The 23,324-nt window shown below is 43.6% G+C and overlaps 1 protein-coding gene across 6 annotated transcripts in view; it reads right to left on the minus strand.

Annotated features, from left to right (window-relative positions):
- The window catches only part of LRR (Leucine-rich repeat), a 222,823-nt gene that overhangs the window by 49,962 nt on the left and 149,537 nt on the right, over positions 1–23,324 (minus strand). For all 6 annotated transcript variants that reach the window (XM_070530645.1, XM_070530643.1, XM_070530642.1 and 3 more), the window contains 3 exons: positions 22,243–22,355; positions 18,479–18,566; positions 4,666–4,794 (listed from right to left, as the gene is read on the minus strand). In XM_070530645.1, coding sequence (XP_070386746.1) covers positions 4,666–4,794; positions 18,479–18,566; positions 22,243–22,355 — 330 coding nt within the window. The remainder of the gene's footprint in view (positions 1–4,665; positions 4,795–18,478; positions 18,567–22,242; positions 22,356–23,324) is intronic.

Here is a 23,324-nt window from a genome sequence, read left to right on the forward strand (position 1 = left end):
TAACAGTACTGTGTCACACAGGGGTAGACATGCAGCGCTGAGGTTATTGCTCACTACACAAGCAGAGTTTAAAAAATACAGCTGCTGCCACAGGGCCAACTTCGATGATCTGGTGAGTAACTACATTGGATCTAAACTATTGAAAAGTAAAAAAAAAATGCATCTATATTACAAAAATTTCAATAATAGAGCACATTGTTTGTATATAACCTGGCTGATATGCAGTCTTTGTCAAAGATGTTTTGGAGCCACACAACCTAACCGCACTATTGGGGGCAAGGACTTACGGAGTCGCCATCTGTTTGAAGCGCCGTCCTTGCGTAGTATGAGGGATCAAGCAGCGCACTCCTAACAGGTTTGGCTTACGGTGCTCAATAAGAACACCCCGTGGCAGCCCTTCTGGACATTTCTGCAAGTACTCTTAAAACGAGGGAAGTCTTTTACTGTCGAAATAATAATCTTGGGCAAACTGAAAGCACAGAATCGTTTACACGCGCTATCTCTTTACCGAATATGTACAGTGAACGCCATTGCGTGCGGTCGCCGCGATGGTCTCACGAGGCAGCTTCTTACGTGAAAGGTAGGCAAACGTTGAGAGCAAAATATGTGAAGTATGTTCTTATAATGGGCTCTGTGTATAACCAAATGAAGCCTCAATGCAGCGATTGCACAGGTTCGCAGCAATTGACTCTGCGTCTGCATCCATGCTCACGCACAATATTTTGCTTTCACTGCGTGCGCGTTTTTGCACTGTGCCATGAACTTTAGGCTGCAGAATATGACCATTTGACAGTACACAAGCAACCATTGTTGCGTGGATGTTATCATAGCTGTTCAAAAATAATTTTGCTATAGAGACTTCGATGCCTATGGCAACTGTGATGTGCCATCGCGACGATTCAATCCTTTTTTTAAATTTTATTTGAAATTCTTGGCTGTTTTAATATTATTTCTCAAGTTGTGTCACACTGTATGTTTACCAGTCTTTTCAGTGTGCGATTTCCCACTACTTCTTTTTCGTAATCCATAGCATTAATTCATAACATGAACATGACCATATGCCATGCCTTCTTTTATTGTGCTTCTTACTGCTCCCTTTCCATTCGAGTGAACTTGCCAGTATCTAGCATCAACGAGTTCATAGATCAAACCGCCGTGACATTAGCTGGGCAGCGATCACCTCAGTGCGCGTTTTCTGCTACTCACCGAACATCGCAGTCCCGGCGCTGTAGCAGAAATCTGCCGCGCATCTGTGCTTGCTGCATACCAGAGTTGTAGCCGATGGCTGTCCGCCAGTTCTAAGTTTCGCGAGCCAAGCTTCACGTATCTTCTTGTCCTGCGGCTACGTGTGAATAAGGCTGACATTGGGCTCCGTTGCGTACGTCCGGCGCTGTGGCACCAAGCAGCAGCCTACCATGCTGCAGGCCTCCAAAGGCAGCCACTATCTATTATAGTGCTTTCAAATGTTGCCAAGCAGACACCCCCCCCCCCCCAAGGCGGGAAAGCCTCATCACTTAATCAGAAGTGCAGCGCAGGTGGGACTTTAAACTTTTGTTTTCAGCTCGCTTCGGCGCTTCCAAAGCAGCCAACGCGGCTGCTGTGTCCACATGATCCCTCATGCCATGTCACGCCGATGATGGCGCCAGCGTTTCCAGTGGTGGAGCTCGCCCCCAATACTGGCACACCTGTCGTACTTCTACTGCTGCAAGGCTACCAATATAGAGGGCAACAATGGAACTCAATTTCTCGAGCTTCAGAGCAAAAGGAATACTAAATGAGTCCTGACACAGGGCCCAGCAATAGATCTTGTCACTCGTGCAGAAGCTTTGGAACTTCTTATTAAGACTGCACACAGTGCTGGGCAGTGTCGATGATATATGTATCTTAGATACTATCTTATATACTCTTTGGGTATCTTGTATCTGTATCATGATACATCTGGCAAGACGTGTACCAGTACTATATATATTTGCGATACATGAAAGAATGTATTGTGTATCGTAAGATACAAGATACTGGCTATCACAACATCACTGTGCGAAACTATAAACATCAGCTGAACTCCGCTTCTCAAGCTGATACTGCTGCCACTAAGCCGCCTGAATAAAACTAAAGGCAGCAGCACTTTTTCTACCTTTCCACCAGATCCCCCCAACAAGGGCTGGCGATGTCTGCACACAGCCGACTTTTTTTATTTATGTTTTTTTGTTTTTAGCTGCGTTAGTGCCTTGACACTTGCTCGTAGCCACCGTACTGTGTTGCGTACGCCAATGCGTGCGGCGTCTTTCGCACAAATTCTGATACCGCTATAGTGTCATTATCGAAGTTTCTCTTTTTTGTTACGGAGTCTCAAGAGGGTTGACTTGCATCTAGTGGCTTTCACAATCAGTGCCTTTGGAGAATTTCGTGGATGTAAGTTTGACTGTTGTGATCCAAAGCGTGGGCAGCACTGCTTCTGGGAGACTTGTGCATGACGTGGTTATTTTGTGTGTGTGATTGTTGCTTCCAAGCCCCAAAGAAATTTGCAAATGTATTGAAGTATCTCAAGATGAAAGTGAAACGTATCGTATCAGATAGAATAACTGCGGTAGTATCTTGTATCTGAACCTCAAATACTTGTTGCCCGAATATCTTGCATTACATCATGATATAATTGCGAAGTATCGTTGCCCAGCCCTGAAATCTGCACACCACGAAGGATGTCCACACATTAAAGGGATACTGAATAAAAAATTTTTCGCCAAAATTTCTTGCTCCAATGACAGCTATCGCACCAAGAGTGACCAAAATAACACTCTTTCTGAGCAGAAATGAGCGAAAAGTAATTATTTTAATGAATATTTATCAAATCGCCACACCTAGCAGCATCCTCTGAAGGCTCCGGCAAAACCGGATATTGTGTCACACTTACCTGCCTCACTGCTTCCCGCCCATTGTGAGTGATCGCAAAGCCTCGGGGTGTCATTGAAAAGGCAGTGCCTCAAGCCTGACGTTGCGCCGTCTATTTTCTCGAGGAAGCGTAAGCAACAAGACGTCCGAGGCATGTTTAGAAGGCGAATATGTGTGGCTCTGCTATCGCAAACAGTAGAGACCAGTAAAGGCCGGTAAAGTAGTGCCAAACCACACACAAGACATACAAGCGCCGGCAACGCGTCCCTACGGCGTCTGCGATTCGTGTGGCCAATGCTGTAATAGACACCGCGGTTGTTTCCACTCTGTACGGAGCGGTGGGCAAGGAGGACATCAAGCCACCCTAGCAGCCGCCGGAGAAGAGCACCGTTTGGCAGGAATTCATTCTTTATAGACGTTCTGAGCCAGATATTTGGCCAATTCTGCCTGAATGAATCGAAGTGTTTGCGTCGTCTGTACTGACGACAAAAAAAAAAACCCTTACAAGATACCGGTGGTGCTATCTCGGTCTCACCTAGGAAAGGAGCGCGCTGCTGCGATGAAACAATGGGGGAGCGGGCGTGTTAGCTAGCGCAGAAGGAATGTGCTGAACTGAGGTATATGTTACCTGCTCGCCACTTGTGCTCCTTATAGTTGCCAGTTCTGCAGGCTGTGCATAAAAACTTTGTTCCTCTGTGTTTAGATTAATCAACTTCTTGGTGAAAGTATGGAGGAGACAGAACACGTGCCTCCAGTACCAGTTGCTACCTCTGATGGAGTGTCATCGCTATGCCGTTCGTTCTGGTGGTTGCCAGTCATTCAGTTGGCCGCTCACTGAATTCGAAGTTATAATCTCCAGTCATGCCATCCCTCTCACTAGAACTTAGCACTGTGCACGGCGCAATGTGGGGAAAACAAAACAGCGTGCAGCCGGTCAGTTTGCCCCATCGCTGCTGAAGGTGGATGGGACGTCAGAGCCGCCGGCTTGTTGTCGGGAGAGCGTTGCGTGTGACCCGGTGGCCGCTCACAGAGCGTCAAAAATACAGCCATCCACTCAAAAGTAACCCAAATAAAAACTATATACAACAGCAATCGTATCTTAGGAATGCAATTGTGGTACTTTTGCCATATTCTTTTCATTTTTATTCTGTATCCTTTCAGAAATGTTGCCCTCAATGTTGAAACTGCTGACATCCATCACACGTCCAAATTTTTTAATAAGCATTGCACCTAGCTTGTAGTAAGCTAGCTGTGCATCCCCCAAGTAAAAGCAGCTTGGTACACACTTAATCGCACAGGTATAATACATGAACACATATAGAAAGATCTCAAAGCACAAATGACAACAAGCAGGTCTAGGAGCAGTGTTTCATGGTAAGTGAAGAATTAAAGGGCAGAGGAGACTAGAAGGAGTATGTGACTGCAAGGGTCATAAGTACCAATCAGCTTGAGGGCAATTTTCAGTTGTTATTTAGTAAAAGGAGAGAGAGACACGGTAAGTGGGAAAGAAAAAGAGAAGAAGAAATAAAGCACCTGTGGTCAAGAAGCTCCGCCACCAAAGCGGCCAGACCTGGGCAAATCCCTTTGGTCCACCTTTAAAGACAAGCCACCAAAGGCGCATCCATCAAGGGCCTCGTGCTGAATGTACCCAAAGTTGGCCACCATAACATAACACAAACAGGGGCGGGCATCTTAGTGCTCACAATCTGCCTCTAATAAAGCTTTCTGATGGGGTAAAGAGCAAGTATACTAAGCTGACACTACAGGTTAACTTACCAGGGGTGAGTCAGAGCTTTCACTGACACTATCCTGATCACAGTGGGTGTCCCCACTGTGACTGTCTGGTCGCAAGCCACTGCGCAGGACATCTGGTGTCGAGCTACGCTGGCGATTGAGTTTTTCCACCTGCAGGTCAAAAAGATAAGTTCCCAGCTGATATTCCAGAGTGTTTCCTCACTCACACAACAGTTCTGAAAAGGCAATGAAAGCCTGCACAGGTTGTCTTTGCTATGTGCAACTGTAATACTTCCAGTAATAGGGCATACAAGAACATTCATCTGTATTATACCTTGGGAAATCAATAAGGATAATTATCTAGAGAAAAAACAAATATTCGTTGTAGAAAAATGATATCAAATTTGTTTCAGCACAAACTGCAACACAAAATGCGGACTATATCATCAGTGAAGCTTGGACTACTGCATATCTTCACTGTAAGAATGATCACTGAAGTAGTGAAGATGAGCTACAACAGAAGAGAAATTGAATACCATAGACTAGTGGTCTCAAAGTCACCCGACACCAGGCCACATCCAGTCCACATAGCTCCTACGCAAGGGCTGCACAGCTACCTGAGCGGCACCCTTTTCTTCGCCCCCCCCCCCCCCCCTCCTTCGACATACCTGCGAAGCACTAGTCACATGGGAGAGGGAGCCATGGTCGACATGGCATGCCAATGAGTTTGTGCGGGGGTTACACAATTTAAGGAAATGACAGTTTGCAAAACTGCCTGCTATGTAAGCACAGGCGAGGGTGCTTCTTTTGTATGTGTCTCCCTTGGCATTTGCTTCTTGCGCTCATTTTATGAAATGCTGAGTGGGGAAAGTCGTACCACACCAGCACAAACTTTCAAGGAAAAGGATGACGAAGGTTGCGTATAATCACGCATAATCTTGTTAGCATGCTATTATCCCTTTAAAAGGTCTGTCTGAGCTGCTTATTCAATCGCTGATGTTTATATTTTCTGTTGCAGAACTGCAACGTTTAGCACACTCAGGGTGTCTACCAAGTTGACATTTCTAAATTCCCTGAGTTTTCCAGGTTTTCCCTGAGTGCCATTGCAAATTTCCCTGAGTGATGCAGAACTATGTTTTATGTCAAGACGGGCTGAAAACATGTCGCCTGAGGCTGTCACTCCCTAGTAGGCACATGAAAAAAATTAAAGAAGCGACTTAATGCAATTTGAATACTAAAAAGTAGTGTTTATGTTATTCAAGAAGAGTATAGAAGGCAGTGGTTAGTAAAATGCACAGCAAATAAAGTGTCTTCGAAAAACATTGCAATGGAGTTGGACATTCTCAAATACGAATAAAAAGGAGATACATATAGAAGCAAATATTTTCGAATATGAGCTATTCCTATCAACTGATTGCAATCTCAGTGGTATGAGGCCCGAATTCTGTCACAGTTGAGATTGTCTCTCAACACTCGTAAGTCAACCTCAACTGTTCTGAAATACTCTCAGCCCGCGCACGACGCCCGAGTGTTGTGTTTCACTGCTTTAAAGAGTTTATTTTGGTTTGGATGAGGGACACCTGCATCTCGGCATCAGCCAAAACTCTATTTTTTGAGCTCAAGCTCCTTCAAAACGGCGGCAGCAAGCTTCCTTTTCCGTTTATTCCTCAATGCGTAGTTCATTTCTGTTCTTGTCCTCCTTCCGCCACTCGTTCGCCCCAAGGACCATTTGAAGCATCTTGGTCAGTTGCACAGTCCACGACCGATTTTTCGAACTCCCTAGGGGCCGCGAAAACGTCCGAAAATTCGGCCAGTTGCAAAAAAATAAATGCGTGTCATTTACTGCCCTTAGGGACTCAAACCGCCACAGGCACGTTCGAAAACGCTCTGAAGGCCTGTCGCTACACATATTAGACATATCGGTGCTCGTAATGTGACAGGAAATACCGGGTGCACGCGTGTATAATTAAGGAATACATACTGTTTTCCGTGGCACTAGCCCCTTCCCACGCTTGTTATGCTTCACTGCAATACTTTTGTGTATGCTTCACCAAGTAACATTTCTTTCAGAGGCGAAGCTGACTTTCAGGAACCGGCATTTTCTATGTCAATCGCGAGGTTCACAAAGGCGGAGTCCATGCCATTGCTGGCAGCAGCTAATTCTTTCAATAAAAAACTCAGCACCCAACGACAAGAAGTTTCATAGCGAACGTCGAAGCAGCTAGGCCTAGCGTTGCCGCAGTGGTGGCAACGGCTGCCAGCGGATCTGCGTGCGAGAGTGCCGGTTCGAGGTGGCGAAGCAATCAAAACGGCAGCCGTGGTTCCTTTGATTATTGCCGTTTCGGACCAGCCGTCACGGCAAAACGTACGGAAAATCGGACGGCGAAGAGTTCTTGCGTCGGAAATTTCACACGTTCTGATACGTTGACTCTGTGGGGTACGTGGCGGTGCCGCGAAGCCGTCCAAATTATCGGGAATCCGATAATTTGGACGGCTTCCTAGCAACTCCTCCAGCTGACGGCAGGGCGTAAAAGATGATTCATTACGATTCCTGTCTGTTACTCGAGCCAGCATTACTGCGACTTTCGACCCTTTCAGTAAAATTGCCGCTAATTTTCCCTGATGGAGGCCCAAATTCCCTGAGTTTTCCCTGACTTTTTCCAGACTACTAAAAATCCCTGAGAATTCCCGGTTTTCCCGGTTTTCCCGGTTGGCAGACACCCTGACACTATAAAAAGAAATGGTGAGAGCAGGACGAGTCAAGAAATGGGCAGCAGAACAGAATGGGTGCATTATTCATTGGGGCCACAAAGGAGAGGGAGGGGGGGGGTAGGCAACAAAGAAAGAAAAAAGAAGTCATTCTTTTTTGGCCAGAGCAACACCAGAAACAGTTCTGAATGGCTACTAGTACAGTTATCAGATGTCTCAATATCGTACTACGACTGAAAACCATGTCTGCACGCGTATCTATCGAAGAGGGGTCCCTGCCTAAAGATTGGAAAAGTGGTAATGTAGTACCTGTATTCAAAGGCGTCGACAAGACAAAGACAAAAAATTACAGATCTATTTCACTAATTAGCATCTCATGTAAGCTACTAGAGCATATAATTTATACCAACTTAATGAGTCACTTACAGAGCAACGGATTCTTTTGCCCCACGCAACATGGATTTCGCCGGGGATTCTCATGTGACACTCAGCTAATCGAATTCACCCATGATATCGCATCATCAATAAATAACGGACACCAGGTTGACTGCGTATTTCTGGATTTTCAGAAAGCTTTCGATTCTGTTGCACATAACCTTCTACTCACAGAACTGTCTGCCATCAAAATTCCAGCATCACTGATGAAATGGCTTGAGGCGTATCTTACTGGTAGAAAGCAGCGTGTTGTCCTTGAAGGACTGACCTCATCAGAGACTGAAGTCTTATCGGGAGTTCCACAGGGGTCCGTCTCGAGCCCACTGTAATTTCTAATATTCATAAATGACATAGGAACGCATCTTTCCAGTCACATACGCCTGTATGCTGATTGTTGCATATATTGCTCCACTACGTCCCCTGCCGATCCAAGTATCTTACAAAATGACGTTCTAACAATGTCCACGTGGTGCGACAGCTGGAGCACGAAATTAAACTCTGCCAAGTGCAATGTCATTCGCTTCACTAACAAGAGGGTACCACTTGTTAAAAATTACTTTCTAAACACTGAACAATTGATCGAGGTAAGTAGTTACAAGTACTTAGGCGTTGTCTTTAAAAATATTCTTTCTTGGAATGACCATATAGAGAGCGTGGCGTCAAAGGCTAGTCGTATGTTAAATTTTCTAAAACGTAATTTCTGGAGAGCCCTCCATAAGCTAAAGGAAACGCTTCATTTAACAAACGTTCATCCGATGTTAGAGTACGGCAGCTCTGCTTGGGACCCAGAGACAAACACAGCCATTAACCAACTGGAATGAATACAAAAACGCGCCGCCCGGTTCGTTACTGCCAACTATGATTTCACTCAGAGCTCATCACAAGTACGTGTTAACTTGGGATGGCCACTTCTCGAGAACTGACGCAAATATCTGCGACTTAAACTTTTCTTCAATATTTACACAGGCAAGACTGGTTTGTGCAGGGACACATACATAAAGAACCCAAGCTACATATCACCTAGAACAGATCATCCGCTAAAGGTACAAGAGTACAAATGCCGTATCAACCTATATAAGCATTCCTTCTTCCCAAAAACTGTACATGATTGGAATAGACTGCCGCTCCAAATTGTTACAGCAACGCCATCTGTGTTCGAAACTTTGTTGTCGAAACATTTATATCTTTAGTTCTAAAACGTGTTTCGCTTCGGACAGAGTAGGAGATCAACCTTTCCGGTCCGCGGCTTTTTGCCTTACTCGCTGTTCTTTTTTTTCATTACTTTACTATAATTATAATTATTATTATTAATATCATTGTGTCATATTATGTACTAAAGTGGATTTATATTGTATTTTATAATAACCTTTGGCGTAATGTTGTGTTAAGTACTGTGTTTTCAATATCAATATTGTGTTGTTTTGTGTATTAGATGTATCCTTTTGTAACATCAATCATCTGTATTTCCATCATTTGTATATTCCTTCCCCCTACACTAATGCCCAGCATTGGGCGCTATAGGTATGTAGGTAGGTAAATAAATAAATAAATAAATAAATAAATAAATAAATAAATAAATAAATAAAATATAATTAAGGAATGCATACTATGTCCCGCGACAGTGGTCCTTTCCACTTCTAGTATGCTTCACCACATAGGTGTACAACAGTGAAGCTGATTCAAGAGAACTAACTATTATGCAACGTGTATTAGACTTTTACTTCATGCGCACTCCTAAATGCACATCTCGATCTGAAGCGAACTGAGTTATGCCTATCCTGCCTACACACAAATGACGATTTTAAATCAGACTTCGGCTAGCTACCTAATGCATAATGGCAATTATGATGCAACTGTGCTGACGACTTTTTTTTAAGCAGTGAAGTTGGTGCAATTAGTCGGGAGATATAGAGTTGTGTCTCTACAATTGGGAGGATTGGTAAGGAATCTGGGAGTCTCCCGGACAAATCTAGAGAGTTTGCATACATGCAAACCATATTTATTTAATTACGAGACGGTCACAATTATAAGCCGAATGTGCCAGTTAATTTAAATACCCTGTGCTTATTGATGCAATCACAGATTTCCTTGAGTCTCAAAATGGCTGTGGAACGAGTGTCGGCAGCTTCATGGAAATGCTCACCTACTACCTAAAATCCACATTCAGTTGTCATGACAATAAGCTTTTAATTCAGAAGCAGGGAGTGTGTATAGGTTCATGTTTGGCACTCATACTAAGCGTCATTTTGTTGGCACGCTATGACAGGGGCTTACTCGGTCGCCTACAACTGATGACCGTAAGAATATTTCGCTTTGTTGATGACTTTTTAGTATTTTATCCAGTTGACCATTGTGACACGAAGTTAACCTCCAAAACAACTATTCATGCCTTCAGTGAGATAATGAAGGATTTTACATTAACAACGGAAGAACCCACCAATGACCGTTTAAGGTTTTTAGACATTGAAATTGTTTTTAAACCTCATCACGTGTGCCAGAGCTACTCGCCTAGCTCAAAGAAAGGGCTTCTCCCATTTTCGTCTGCACACTACAAACTCGTAAAACGAGACATCGCTAAGGCATGTTTGTGAGCTGCTCTCAAGCACTCGTGCGAGCACTCTGTTGAACAGGGCTTTTCAGCGCAAGTCAACAGACTAACATCAGCAGGCCAACCCGACCAGCGTGATGTGCAGTGTTGCTGGTGGCCTTGTAAAATAGTTAAAGAATGCCAGAAAACAAACGATGCAGTCACCACCTTTGAGGTCTAGGCTTGCCGTCATTCCTTATGTACATCGTGTTTCCCATAACATTAAGAAAATTGTGGCCAAGACAGGAGTGAGGGTGGTGTGCAATGCCCCTAATAAACTGAACGGGTTGTGCAAAATGTCAACAGGGTGGATACTGTCGCGCGCAAAAGCTGCTATAAGAATCATGTTCGCGGCTTGATTGACTGTACACTGCAGGTCATCTATAAATTCCCGCTTGGTTGTAAACGTTGCTATAGACAAGAATGCCACCACGAGCAGCACTGCTGCGCCGGCGTGAGAGCGCCGCATGCGGGGCAAAATTCAACTAGCGGGTGGTACGCCTCTCCCATCTCTTGTTCACACCGCGTTGATTGCCTCTTGCACTGCACGTGTTTGGGCAAGTTTCGTACCGTGCGCTGTGTGTGCCTACGTGCGTGTGCATGTACGCTTTATTAGAAGGACGACGTACATGCTTCTATTTGCCTTTAAGAAGATCGGTACGCTTGACGATTATTTTTATGGCTGCAATGTGGCGAAAGGGCAGCGTCCGCTTAGCCATATAAGTGACGCTGAGCAGCTAATTGGAAACGACATCGTATGTGCCTCCAGAAAAATCGTCGGCATATACGATACATGCTAGCTAAAGTCATGTTTGCTACAAATTCGTGTTGTCTCTGATGGCAACAACGGACTTCCATCGACACTGTGTGGAAATAAACAAAATATATCACTGCATAGCATAAGTACGACATGTGCATACAACTTTAACTAGTACGTCTCCTACAATATAGAATAGAAGCAGCAATGTAAATAGCTTGGCCATTTTTTAACTGTGCTCAAGAAACTGAAGTTGAAAGTATTAGTAATCATTTCTGCTTCAACAATGCCGGTGCGACCCCAAGATGCGGGCATGTAACTCGATCGATCGGTGCAGTGGTGATGCAGAAATGAACTCCGGTCATGTTCATTGCACCATGCATGCATTCAATTCCTCGGCACGTGTGAACTTCAGTCACTGCTAGGGCATGCAACAGAAGTGGTTTCCATTCTTGGGCAGCGCACACTCAAACAAAACACGAGAAAGAAGAAAGGACAAGCGCTGGTCGAACAACTGAAAGTTTTCATGTGTATAAAAGGATTACAGTCGAACCTCGATATATCGAACAGCGCGGTGATCGCAAAATAGTTCGATATAGCCAGAATTCGATATATAAAATCCTATAGAAAACGCGTCAAAAACTACCGCAAATCAATCAATGAACCAATCGTGGCGCAATAGATACTCACATGAAGCTTCAAACAAAGTATTTATTTAGTTCGCTGAAAGTACTGAAGCAGCGTAGCCTGCTTCATATTGGCAACCACGTGCTTGACCACGGCGTCCTCAACATAGTCCAAACGGTCCACAAGAGACAGTCCAGTGCCTTCTATTGTGCCGCAGTAGCGGCGTACAACGGCCAAAGCAGCTACAGCCTCAGTTGCAGTCGGGAGCGGGGCAACATCAGCGCTTGCTGGATCAGCCTCGGCAGCGTCTTCGTTTGGCCGCTCAGCAGTCACTTCTGCCACGATCGCCACGTCTGTTAACTCCGCCACTGTTCCGGTGCTGTCGTCACCGCCAACGAAGTCCGCAATACACATGATGTGTGGCTCAGCACCGACAAAGCGCTCCAACTGGCTCCACGGCCGCCTCGATCACGCGCGCACGGCGGGGGCAAGCCTTGCCGTGCGCGCGTGATCGAGGTGGCTTGCCCCGCCAGGCGCGCATAGGTGCGCGCGTGATCGAGGCGGCCGTGCTGGCTCCAAGCCGCCGCGTGTTTACGCCGTAACGTTCAAATGGCGCCCTCGGCGCAACCGATGTGGGCAGCTGTCGTACGCAGCAGTCTGGAACGCCGATCGCGCCGCCGCTATCTGCGAGAGTGTTGCGGGAAAGCTCGCCTCCTGTCAACAGAGCGCACTTGGTCTGGGGCGGCAGAGTTCAATATATCCATTTTACATCCGGCCCCGTTCAAAATAAAGAATTAAAAATGCATGCGATTTTCCATGTGATATAGAAATTGTTCGATATACGCAATAACTCTATATATCCGTGTTCGATATATCGCGGTTTGACTGTATATACCGAGTAATCATGAAATTCATGTGGGTTACACATAAAAACCGTCATACACTCGCGAGTGATCAATGAACTTGTGAATCTTGTGAATTCTTGTGAATCGGCAGAATTTCACTGGTGGCATCAACTCTTTCGTGCTTACATTGCTGTCGTGACAGTTAACAACACAATAATAATTTCTGGTCATCCGAAGATGTGACGTCGCAAACAAGAGACGTTTTGCGTGCAGCATGAACTGAACGCGGGCGCGACCGTGAAAGGAAGCGGCGGCAGAAACCTACACCTGCTGGAGGTGAAATTGTTGCGCCAGGGGAGAAACGAGCACTGGCGTCTAGGATGAAACTTGGCATGCGGACGTCTATATCAGGCGAATGGGAAGGTGCATTAATTATCACCTACGCGAGCATGCTGCTTTACTAAAAGGAAACTTGTACAGTCATCTGGCTGCCCACTGTAACATGTGTGGTCGCACCCCGATCTTTAAGAAGTGTGAAATAATTGTCAGATATAGTGAAAAGCGTGCGCGGGAAATCTTTGAGGCATTTTGCATATACAAAAGTGGCGACGCGTGTGTCAGTTTTGCGTGCTCAACGCTCTCCACAAAACAACTGGATTATCTTCCTGGCCAACGCTTGTCCTTCTTATCCTTCTTTTTCTGTTCTTTATGTCACATTCAATGATGCCTTTATATGCTGCTTCTGCAAATAAAGCATTTGGTTGCTAGTCAGCGCTTTGTCCTGTGCTCTTTACTCGCTCGTCCTGTGTTGCGCTGTACCTGTTTTTATTCAAAATAATATATAATATAGCCAATATCTCTACATCTCAGCCGGCACAAGAAACTCGTCAGCCGACAATAGGCAGAAAATAAAACTTGCTGCTGACCAGCTGACTACTCTGCAGGTTGGTTTCGAAAGTTTCCGTTATCCAAATTATTATCTCATTATCTAACATCATCCTCAGGCTCACTGCAAAGCATCCCAATAATCAATTGAGGATGCAGCAAAATAGCGAGAGTGATGCTCGCGCAGGAGATACGTCACTGGACTGCTTGCCATCTTTGCGATCACTGGGTGGGCATGTCTTCCCAATAATTAAAAATTGCGTATGCTAAAGAGAAATACTAAATGAGTTTAGACTGGCACGTAAGTATTCTTTCATTACTCTACTGTATGTTCATTCTTTGGTGGAGAAAGGTTCATTATTACTGAAAAAAATTAACTACGAATGTCAAACTTATCGTCTTTGATTTTCACACCAATACCTTAGCACCAGCACTCAAGAAAGACGGCACATATTTCAATGCTACTTTTTTGTATTTGGGCTGTTTTGGCACATGAAATGTTCTAAAAAATTACGAGGTTGAGTTTTTGGTACATTTATAATGCAATGCAGTCTTTCTTTACAGGTAAGCAACTATCTAGACCCGAATAAATGCTGTCGAAATAAATTACGTCACAACTGGTGCAGAAATTTCACAGTACAACAGCCATAATTAGTTTTGGTGCCATTTCTGCCTTACAAAGCATACTCTCAGGCAAGAGTGCCGGCTTCGCTATTACAGAAGTGCAATTTACTAATGCAGATAAAACTGTTATTCCTCTGTGGCAACCATAAGTACTACACCACCCCCGACCCCCCCTCCGAGGGTGGTAAGTACAGCAGGAAGCAGCATGTTGCAGGTAGCTTTGGTGCCCAGATCTCGTAACACTTTTGTCTGTATATAGTGCCACTGCGGTATTGGCCAAAACACATGTTGCCAGTTGTACACAAGTAGAGCTGCATGCTAATCAACACGTTCTAGTGGCCACTCACAAAGAAAGATGCAAATAAACATACATCATTTGTCAAAAGTACAGATGAACTTTGTTCATGCGTTTTGAAAAAGAAAAGAAAAGAAAAAGAACATACTCACTGGGAAAACGTACAATCCCAAGTAACTTAAAAAATTTGACACACAACATTTGTGGACATCTACGTAATGCGAATACTGTACGGGGCTCCGGCGACTCAAGAAGCATTAAGGGTTCAATGTCACAGAAAATTTGGCATCCGCATCCCAGAAAATCATCTAAAACGATGCATCCAAAACCACGCAGGCCCTCTGCCTGGTGCATAGACATTACCGAGCAGAAAATTTGTAATGTACGACTTACACACAATTTATAGACATGATAGCATCAGACTGTAATTTGAATATACAAGAAAACATCATTCTGTTATGCGGAAACTCAAACGCAAGCCCCCTTTCCAGCTGCCATTTGAGGCATGTCTGAGTAGGAGCGGCATGGCCCGCTCGGTTGGGCAAATAATAAGCAATAGTATTAGTAAGTACCAGGAAGCTCGCCTTTGTGCACAGCGTTCGCCGATGGGAAACCAAAACGAAATCGAGCTGGTGGGCGACATCAGAATACCATGCTTACGATGCCACTTGAGCGAAATGTGACGCTCACATAGTGCCGCCTGCAGCAGGTAATGGCAGCACGTTTGAGTTATCGCCTACTAAAAGCGTGCAATATGCTTCCAATGGCACTACAGATAGGTGCTGTAAAACAGATAGGTGAAAATGCAAATCATATTGACCGCAAGAAAGACGGGGACAGAGGAAGAAAACACATAAACAGCACGGAAGATGCTGTTTATGTGTTTATGTGATGCTGGAAGATGCTTGTCGCAATAAGGTTAGCGGTGATAGCTGTGAATGCAATGACCAGGGAAGAGATTTGCTGGTACTGGAATAAGAATTAACCTTAAAAGAACGGAAGCTTCAGCGAGTTCGTAAGACACGATGGAATAACTGTACAGCACCGAAGAACGAGGGCAGACAAAAAGAACAGACAGGTCGAGTGCATTGCTGTTTTCATGCAAGAAAAGGCAGGCGAGTATTGCAGGGAAGCTGATGCGAAGGGAGGCTGCTGTTCTCGATCGTGTGCGTCTCGCACCTTGTGTTGTTTACACAGGATCTAGTGGCCTGGAAACATACCATATGATCGCAATCTGCAACAAGGAATTGGCAGTGCATTTGTGTTATCGCCTATTAAAGATGTGCAGTATGCTTATAATGGCATCACGTGCTGTGAAACAGGCGTAGATGCCTATCGCCATAGGGGTGGCAGCGATAGCTGTGAATGCGACGTGCGATGACCCGAGAGAAGATTGGCTTGTACCAGATTAAAAAATGAGCGCACACCGGCGTTATCATGAGAGATGGGCAAGCAAGTATTGCGGTGAAGCTGTCATGGTGGGTGGTTACTGTTCTATATCGCGTGCACCTCGTACATTTTATTGTGATAGACACTCAAGGCGCATTTCCACCGTAGGCGCTGCCGTGTTGTTCCGCATAAATTCCAAGTGGGATAACATTGCCACCGCACGCTGTATGTGCAAGTGAAAGCGTGCAAGGGCGAGCTAACGATGGTGGCTCAATCTCGCGCGTGCAAGGGAGGAAGCGCATCTTTCTCCTTTATCACGTGGAAGCCTCAGGGGTTGACGGGACGTTCTATTACGGAAGCGGCTGCGTATGGCGTTGCCACGTGGGCCCTATCTTGAAAGCAATATGCGATGGCAACAGAGTGCACCGAGTGCCGACAGATTCGTGTGCACTGTGTTCTCGCCGCTTAGTTCGCATTAAAGCGAGAGGCAGCACGGTCAATTCGCTCGTTACTGCTGCGACGCTTTCTCACTGTAGTGTTTTGACAGTGAGTGTGTGCAGTCATGGATTGAGATGTGTTTATGTTTGCTTGCGTGAGGGTGATGCCATGCTTGTTAATTCAGTTAGTAAGTTAGTAGTTAGTTAGTTACAAGTTCATACGGCCAATAGAACTACTATCCTCACTTCGTATAACTGTCTACTAATTTGTTCTAGTTTACATGTGATATCGTGGCAGGATAACATACAATCGCAATTTGGCAATGTACTGACCATTGGTACCGAAACACTGTTTTACGGGAACGTATGAACCGGTAAAAAATAGGCGCTACCCAATTTGGCCATTTTGTGTATTCTCGATCACGGATGTTGGAGTCAGGAAATCGCACGTAACAGGATCGTATCAACGAGGTTCCACTGTATATGGGCTATGTTGTCTGCGTGGGTTCCTTTGATATGCCATAAGTAAGGATGCCCTGGGGAATGAAAGGAACTTTGCACTTGCCATATAGAGATCTTCGAGTGTCAGGAGTGCTATGGAAGTCATATCACACAGCCAAAAGACATATATGGTGAAAGTTCCGATTAGCCTATACACTTCTGAGAAAAACTGTCCTTTGCATTTAACATCTACCGTAAAAACCGGAATAAAGGTCGAACTTTTTTTAAAAAAACCATCGCGAAAAGTCGACCCTCGACTTATATACCGGACATTGGCGGAAAAACTACGGAAGTCTTGCAACAATGGGCGGATGAAGTTAACAGCCACCTTCGCCATCGCCATCATCAGCAGCGCGGCGTTGGTTCTTTATTCTATAGCGTGGCGACATTGTGGCACCGGCATTTTGCGTTTCCACTGTCGCAAAGTTATATTAATTAAAGGCTGCATTTTCATTTTGTTTCAAAATGAGCGGAAGCCGACGTCAATTCACCATTACCTTCAAGAAAAAGGCGATTGAGTACGCGGAAGCCCACGGCAACCTGGCGGCACAGCGCGAACTTGGAGTATCGGAAAAGAGCATTCGGTAGTGGCGGAGGCAAAAGCAACGTATTACAACTTGCAGCAACCAAAAGAAAACGTAATTTCGTGGCCGGATCGCAGCGGACTGCAGAACTGGAAGGCAAGGTTGCGGTGTCCGTCCGAGAGCTGCGTGTAAGATCGCTGCCTGTTGTCGAATGCATTCGTTTGAAAGCGGCAGAGATCGCACGCGCCCATGGAGTGGACAGCGAAAAGCAATCGTCGTCGGACTCTGTTCAAACGTGTTGCTCTGATTCGGAGTAGCGCTTGCAGACTTCGTGCCCTTCTGTGTACTGTACACCCGACGAATTTTTAACAGCACCGCGCGACCGTCGACCCGCGTGTTTGTCAGCCTCTTTTATCATCACGGCACGGAGCGGCGAAATAGCGAAAGTAAGGGCATGTGTACACATGCGCGTATTCGTTTGTTTCACTGCTCAGTGCCGTTAATACGGTGTTGACAAGCACGCGGGTCGATGGTCGCGCGATACCGCTAAAAACTTGGCCAGGTGCACATGCGAGCAGCATTTAAATAAATACTGTCACCATTGTGCAACCCGCTGAGTCGCATTTGTTTATAGGTAAGGGTGTCATGTCTTTCGGTACTTTTGCCACTGAAAAAGATTTTTTTCATTTTTAGAATTCGTTAGTTGGGGGATAGACCTATATTCCGGTCCGACCTATAGTCCGGTTTTTACGGTATATTTTTGGATTCCAGATGATTTAAAGATTTCAAAGATCCCATCAAAGTCCAAATTAATTGGTCTACTATTGTGTATGGAAAAGGTATCCCACTTCAACAACCCTTATTAATGGAGTAAGTTTTTTTTGTGTATGCAGAAAATACACACATTGGGTACAACACATTCTTTGTTGGATTATGATGTTTCATGGTAACAAGCTTAAACTGTATAAATTTACAGTTTTGTTGGTGAAAAGGGACACTAAAGCATCTGCGGTTGCACTGTGTGTTGAGCCACAAGTCTACCTAAATCTGATGCTTTACTTCTCATCACTTCTATGCTGGATGAAGTGCCACTGTAGAAAACTGCTGGACTAGCGTAACGCTTCCCCATATAAAATGTTACGAGAGCTATATGGTAGCATCATAGTAAAGAAGATTGTGTGCTGACAATATAATCATTTCTTAAGTTTGAACCATGCAATGATTAAAACCTAGGACTTACCAAGTCACGGTGACTTCGTGGCAGGCTCTCAATCACTTCATCTAGGATACGATCAGAAACGTGAGCTGCTATTGTCAAGTTAATTTCACTGAAAGGAAGAAATGGCAAAAGAAGATGAAATTAAGAACCAGAAAAGTAGCAGAAGTAACAGCCAGAGATTGAACTTTTTCTTTACTGGGCCTATAGAAATTGACATATTTGATCTACAGCTTTACACGTTAAACATTTCTGCTGGAATTTTTCTACTAGCAATGCCATTCACTGTCTGAAATGACAACTGAACTTGACTATCGGTCAGATGTAACTATTTCTGACAGATTTTGGACTCAGCAAAAATAAAACTTCGACTGAAGGTATCAGAGAAACTAGCCTCCAGTGCGCCGAGCACTTGCTCAATAAAACGGTGCAAAATTTGCGCTTTGGTCGACTCTGCAACGTAATTTTTAAATGAAAGCAGCAGTGAATACACAGAAGCTTCTGGCGGGTTGTCTAGTTCTTAAATCCAACATCTAGTCTGTTTTAACGATGTCTTAAACAACAGTAGATGTTCATTGAGTATGTGCTATTTTGATAATTGCGGTCGACTTATATCAAGTGCAATTTTATTGTTCCCCCCATGTGTTGCTTATATCCACCAGCCTTTCAACAGCATATGCACAAATTTTTGCAAGCAATCCTTCCCGTCATGTGGGGTTTTCACTCATACAAGGACATGCAGTCGATTTCAGACTGGCCTTCAGTGTTAATAGTTTAATTTCTTACATTTTGAGCACCACCTGTACAACTGCCCTTATTCATTACTGTACAATATTATGCAACACTCCACATTACTGCGCAATACTGTACAGAAACTGAACAAAGCACGTGGAGGATCCAGTACCAGTTGAATGCACACTAGACCAGCTTGCTTGCACAGAACAGTTGACTGAACACAATAATCAAGCATGAGGAGGTTTCTGCATGCTCCCTGACCTGAAAACTATTGCTTCACAAAGCTAAATAATGTAGAAATAAATGAACCAGTTGCTTACTGCAATGAATAAAAAACAAATGGTTTCTGCACAATCGGATCTTGCGAACTTACTGCTTTCTCGCATAGCGTGGACATCACTATGGCTAGTATTGATGCCAAAAAATGTGCATAGTATTTGTTTTTCATGGTCTGACTTACAAAAGTTTGGAATCAAGAGCCCGACAAATATTTTGTACATTTCAGATTTTTTAAACTCTCAGTACTTGTACTAAAAATAGCAAATTATTACTTTCTTTCCTGTTCCTTGAGAGACTTCTTTGACATTTCACAGAATAATTCTCAAAAACTGTCACAGCAATTTTAACTACTTTACATCAATTCAAAACACCAATGATGAGGCATTTTATATACAATGATAAACATTGTGATGGCTACGTCTTCAAATAAAACATCAGAACATAAAAGCACCGAAAGTAAGCGCATTTATAGCGGTAATGAAATAGTTACTTCAAAAGTAAATAAATGGCATAAGCGATACTTTATTCTAAATTTTTTTTTGGTACAATGAGAACAGAACAGCAGAAAGAAAGAAAGTGAGTGAGTGAGTGAGTGAGTGAGTGAGTGAGTGAGTGAGTGAGTGAGTGAGTGAGTGAGTGAGTGAGTGAGTGAATAAATAAATAAATAAATAAATAAATAAATAATATATGTTCTATATATGCATTGCAATGCCACTGGCTTAGCACATTGTTACTCTCTGTTGGCTTAGTTAGCTATTATCGCAATGGAAGTGGAAAAAGTGTTGCTTGCACGTGAAGCACTTTCTACAAGGCTCGTTCTCTAAACAAAGGATTTCTTGAGTGCACACCGAACACCAGCACCAAATAAGCAATATTTTCTTATGCCAAGGCAGTTGCCAGGTTCGAAACAAGGATTTCATTGTAGTATGTATGACTGAAGACCCCTCATGTGCAACCCTTTGAGCTGCAGCTTGTCATATAGTTCTGAATTTTTCTCCAGGCAGCTGATTGAAGGGGCTATGATTCAGATGCTTCGTCTACCTTAAAAATGAGCAAATGAACATGCCTTTGCACAAGAGTAGACTGTCGGGCTAGTTGATTCAGATTAACTTTCAGTTCATGACAAGATAAGGTGAGACACAAACATACACAGACATTAAACTCCCATTGCTGAAACTCTTATTGAAACTCTTGTTGTTGAAATGCTTTCGACTATTGAAAGTCAATGCTGCATGTATGTTAGCGTCTCACTTTATCCTGTTCTCGTGCACTCGCACATTCATTTCCTTAATATTTTTTTAATCTGGCCAGGAGAAGTGCTACACCATATTACCAGAGAGCTTTAGTTTTTGTGCACCCAAAGTTAGGAAAACAAGCAACCAGGTGCACAAAAGAATGCAAAAAGGTATACAAAAGAACTGTAAAAGAACTATAAAAGAAATATAAAGGAGTACAAAAGAGTGCAAACAGAGCATGGGCTTTGGATATGCAATGACCCTTGGGTGCACTATTTATTTTAACTCCCAATTAGCACACTTCTCTACACCTCTACCCAAGCTTGGGCTGCGCCCAAAAGTCCATGCAAGGCCTAGCTCACCCACAGAATGCGGTCAATCAAAGCAACTTACAGGAGTACTGACAGATATTTTTGAAGCCGCAAAAACTCTACTACAAGCTTCTTGCATGTAAAATGATAACACTTAACAAGTACTATGAAGGTTGGGAAACACTTATATGGTAATTTACGGTAGTAATAAAGTTAATCTTGAAATGCCAGACCTGGTGTCATCGACATTATGACATGATGACGCAGCAAAATTTGCTGATGTGTAGCAATAAAGTTAGGTATGACTACACTGCTCGTAAAAGACGTTAAGAAGAGCTTTGCCTGCCTTTCTTCTGGCTGCATTTGTTTGTGATAGCTGCAGCCATCACAGGAACAGAGCAAGCCAGTGCATCCCGACGTCATGATGTGTGCACCTCCTGGGCACTAAAACCAAAACAGTCTGTCTTTATTTATTTAGGGCACATATTTAAGCATAATTTTTAGGGCACTGACACTTGCCAGTGTTTTTTCTAAGGTTTAGAGAGATTGAACCTTTATCTAACAAAAACAAAGAAGAAAATTCGAGAATATTATGTCAGTACTACTCCTTTAATATCAAATGGGCTGGCTGGCTACAAGTAATGCCAGAAGACCCTAATTGCAGCAGGCATTGTTCATGCACCACTATGAATACTTACTGCAAGTGATAGCATGTGAAACACCGAGTCATATTGACCATAACATTGCACAAGCTAAATGTCATAGCTTCAAACATTGCAGAACACTGCAAACATTTCACCAGATGCACATGCACTTAGTCTCAATCAGTGGTGAAGATACATATATATGTATATATTTCGTTTACTTTGTTCAATGTGTAGCCATCACATAAGAAGCCAATGACTACTGTGGTTCTGTAGCTGGCCAAGCAAAATGCTGGAGATGATGCAGCCGGAGGTACCAAAACACAAGCTCCAATGAACATGAAACAGACAATAAATGATACATTCCTCTCTATGCCGATCACAGATGGTTTTCTTGTTAAAACTAGAGGCTGTGCCCTGCTCCCTCTCTCCTCCTGCCCTCTTTGCAGAACTTCCATCATCCTACCTGAGCACAAATTTCAAACACTACAAGAGACTTGTCAACATTTACAAAGCTTTCAAGAGGGTTTTCAACGACCTGCTTGAGTGCTGAGAACAAAAGCATGGCATGTTGCAGTAGTTACCTGATGCGGTTGAGAACGTCAGTTCCAGCCTGGTCCAGAATAGCTCGCTGAAGAACCTCTTGTGGGAAGTGCTGCCGACTTCGACAGATGTCCTCAATCTCTCTCCGAACTTTCTACATGGGTGTAAATTCAAACTGGATCAGTGCTATATACACTAAAACAGATTGGATCAACACAAATTCATGCTTTCAACATGTTTCAAAGGCAAGAACTGTGAAGTTACATTTCAGCTGCCATTCCTTTGGCACAGTAGTATTTATAACAGCTGGGCATTACTATTTTAGAGCTGCTTACAAGACATATGCTTAGAGACTGAATTTTAATGTGCAGATTTAGTTAACTATGGTAGGTAAACAACTGAGTGTTAGGCATATAAACAAATATACAAGCAAGAAAGAAACATGCCCACAAAACAAAAGAAAAAAGAAACTGCAAAGCAAAATTTTGTCTTAACCCTTTAATAATGGCACATATAAATACCAGAAAAAAACCTTTATTTTCTTTCTAAATATGCAAAACACATTGAGATTAAGCATAACCAACAAAAAGAACAAATATTTTTTAACTTTCTTTAGCAATAGGAGGAAAACCCCCTGGTAAAAAACTGGAAGTGGGCTTCACCTGAAGCCACCCAAGGGCACATTTAGAATTTGTACAGACAGCTCTTGTCATACGCAAACCATAGGCATACATTACAGTTGCTTTATATCATCGCTACAGCTGGTGTTAGATCAGTCTGTCTCCACTGACTACGTTTTCAAAAAAAGAGAGTCACATGCTGAACTTCTATCTTGCCCTGGGTTCCTGGTTTAAACCAACAAATGATGCTTGCTGCCTGTCATTCAGTGTTGGCTGAAGACATTTAGCCAGAAGCTTCATAGTGAATTCCCAAACTCAGCAAGAAAAAAATATTTTTCTGCTATGCTGCCTGTAGGCAACATTCATCAATAAAGGGTTAATAATTACACAGCCTTAATTGTTACTAAATGACATTTGATGTCTCCTGAATGATGAGTGATAAAAGGTCATGAAATTAGCATCACTAAAAATGTTTGCGATGGCAATATAAATATAAATAATGA

Source organism: Dermacentor albipictus, chromosome 1, assembly GCF_038994185.2.
Source record: "Dermacentor albipictus isolate Rhodes 1998 colony chromosome 1, USDA_Dalb.pri_finalv2, whole genome shotgun sequence".
NCBI classification, from domain to species: Eukaryota; Metazoa; Arthropoda; class Arachnida; order Ixodida; family Ixodidae; genus Dermacentor; species Dermacentor albipictus.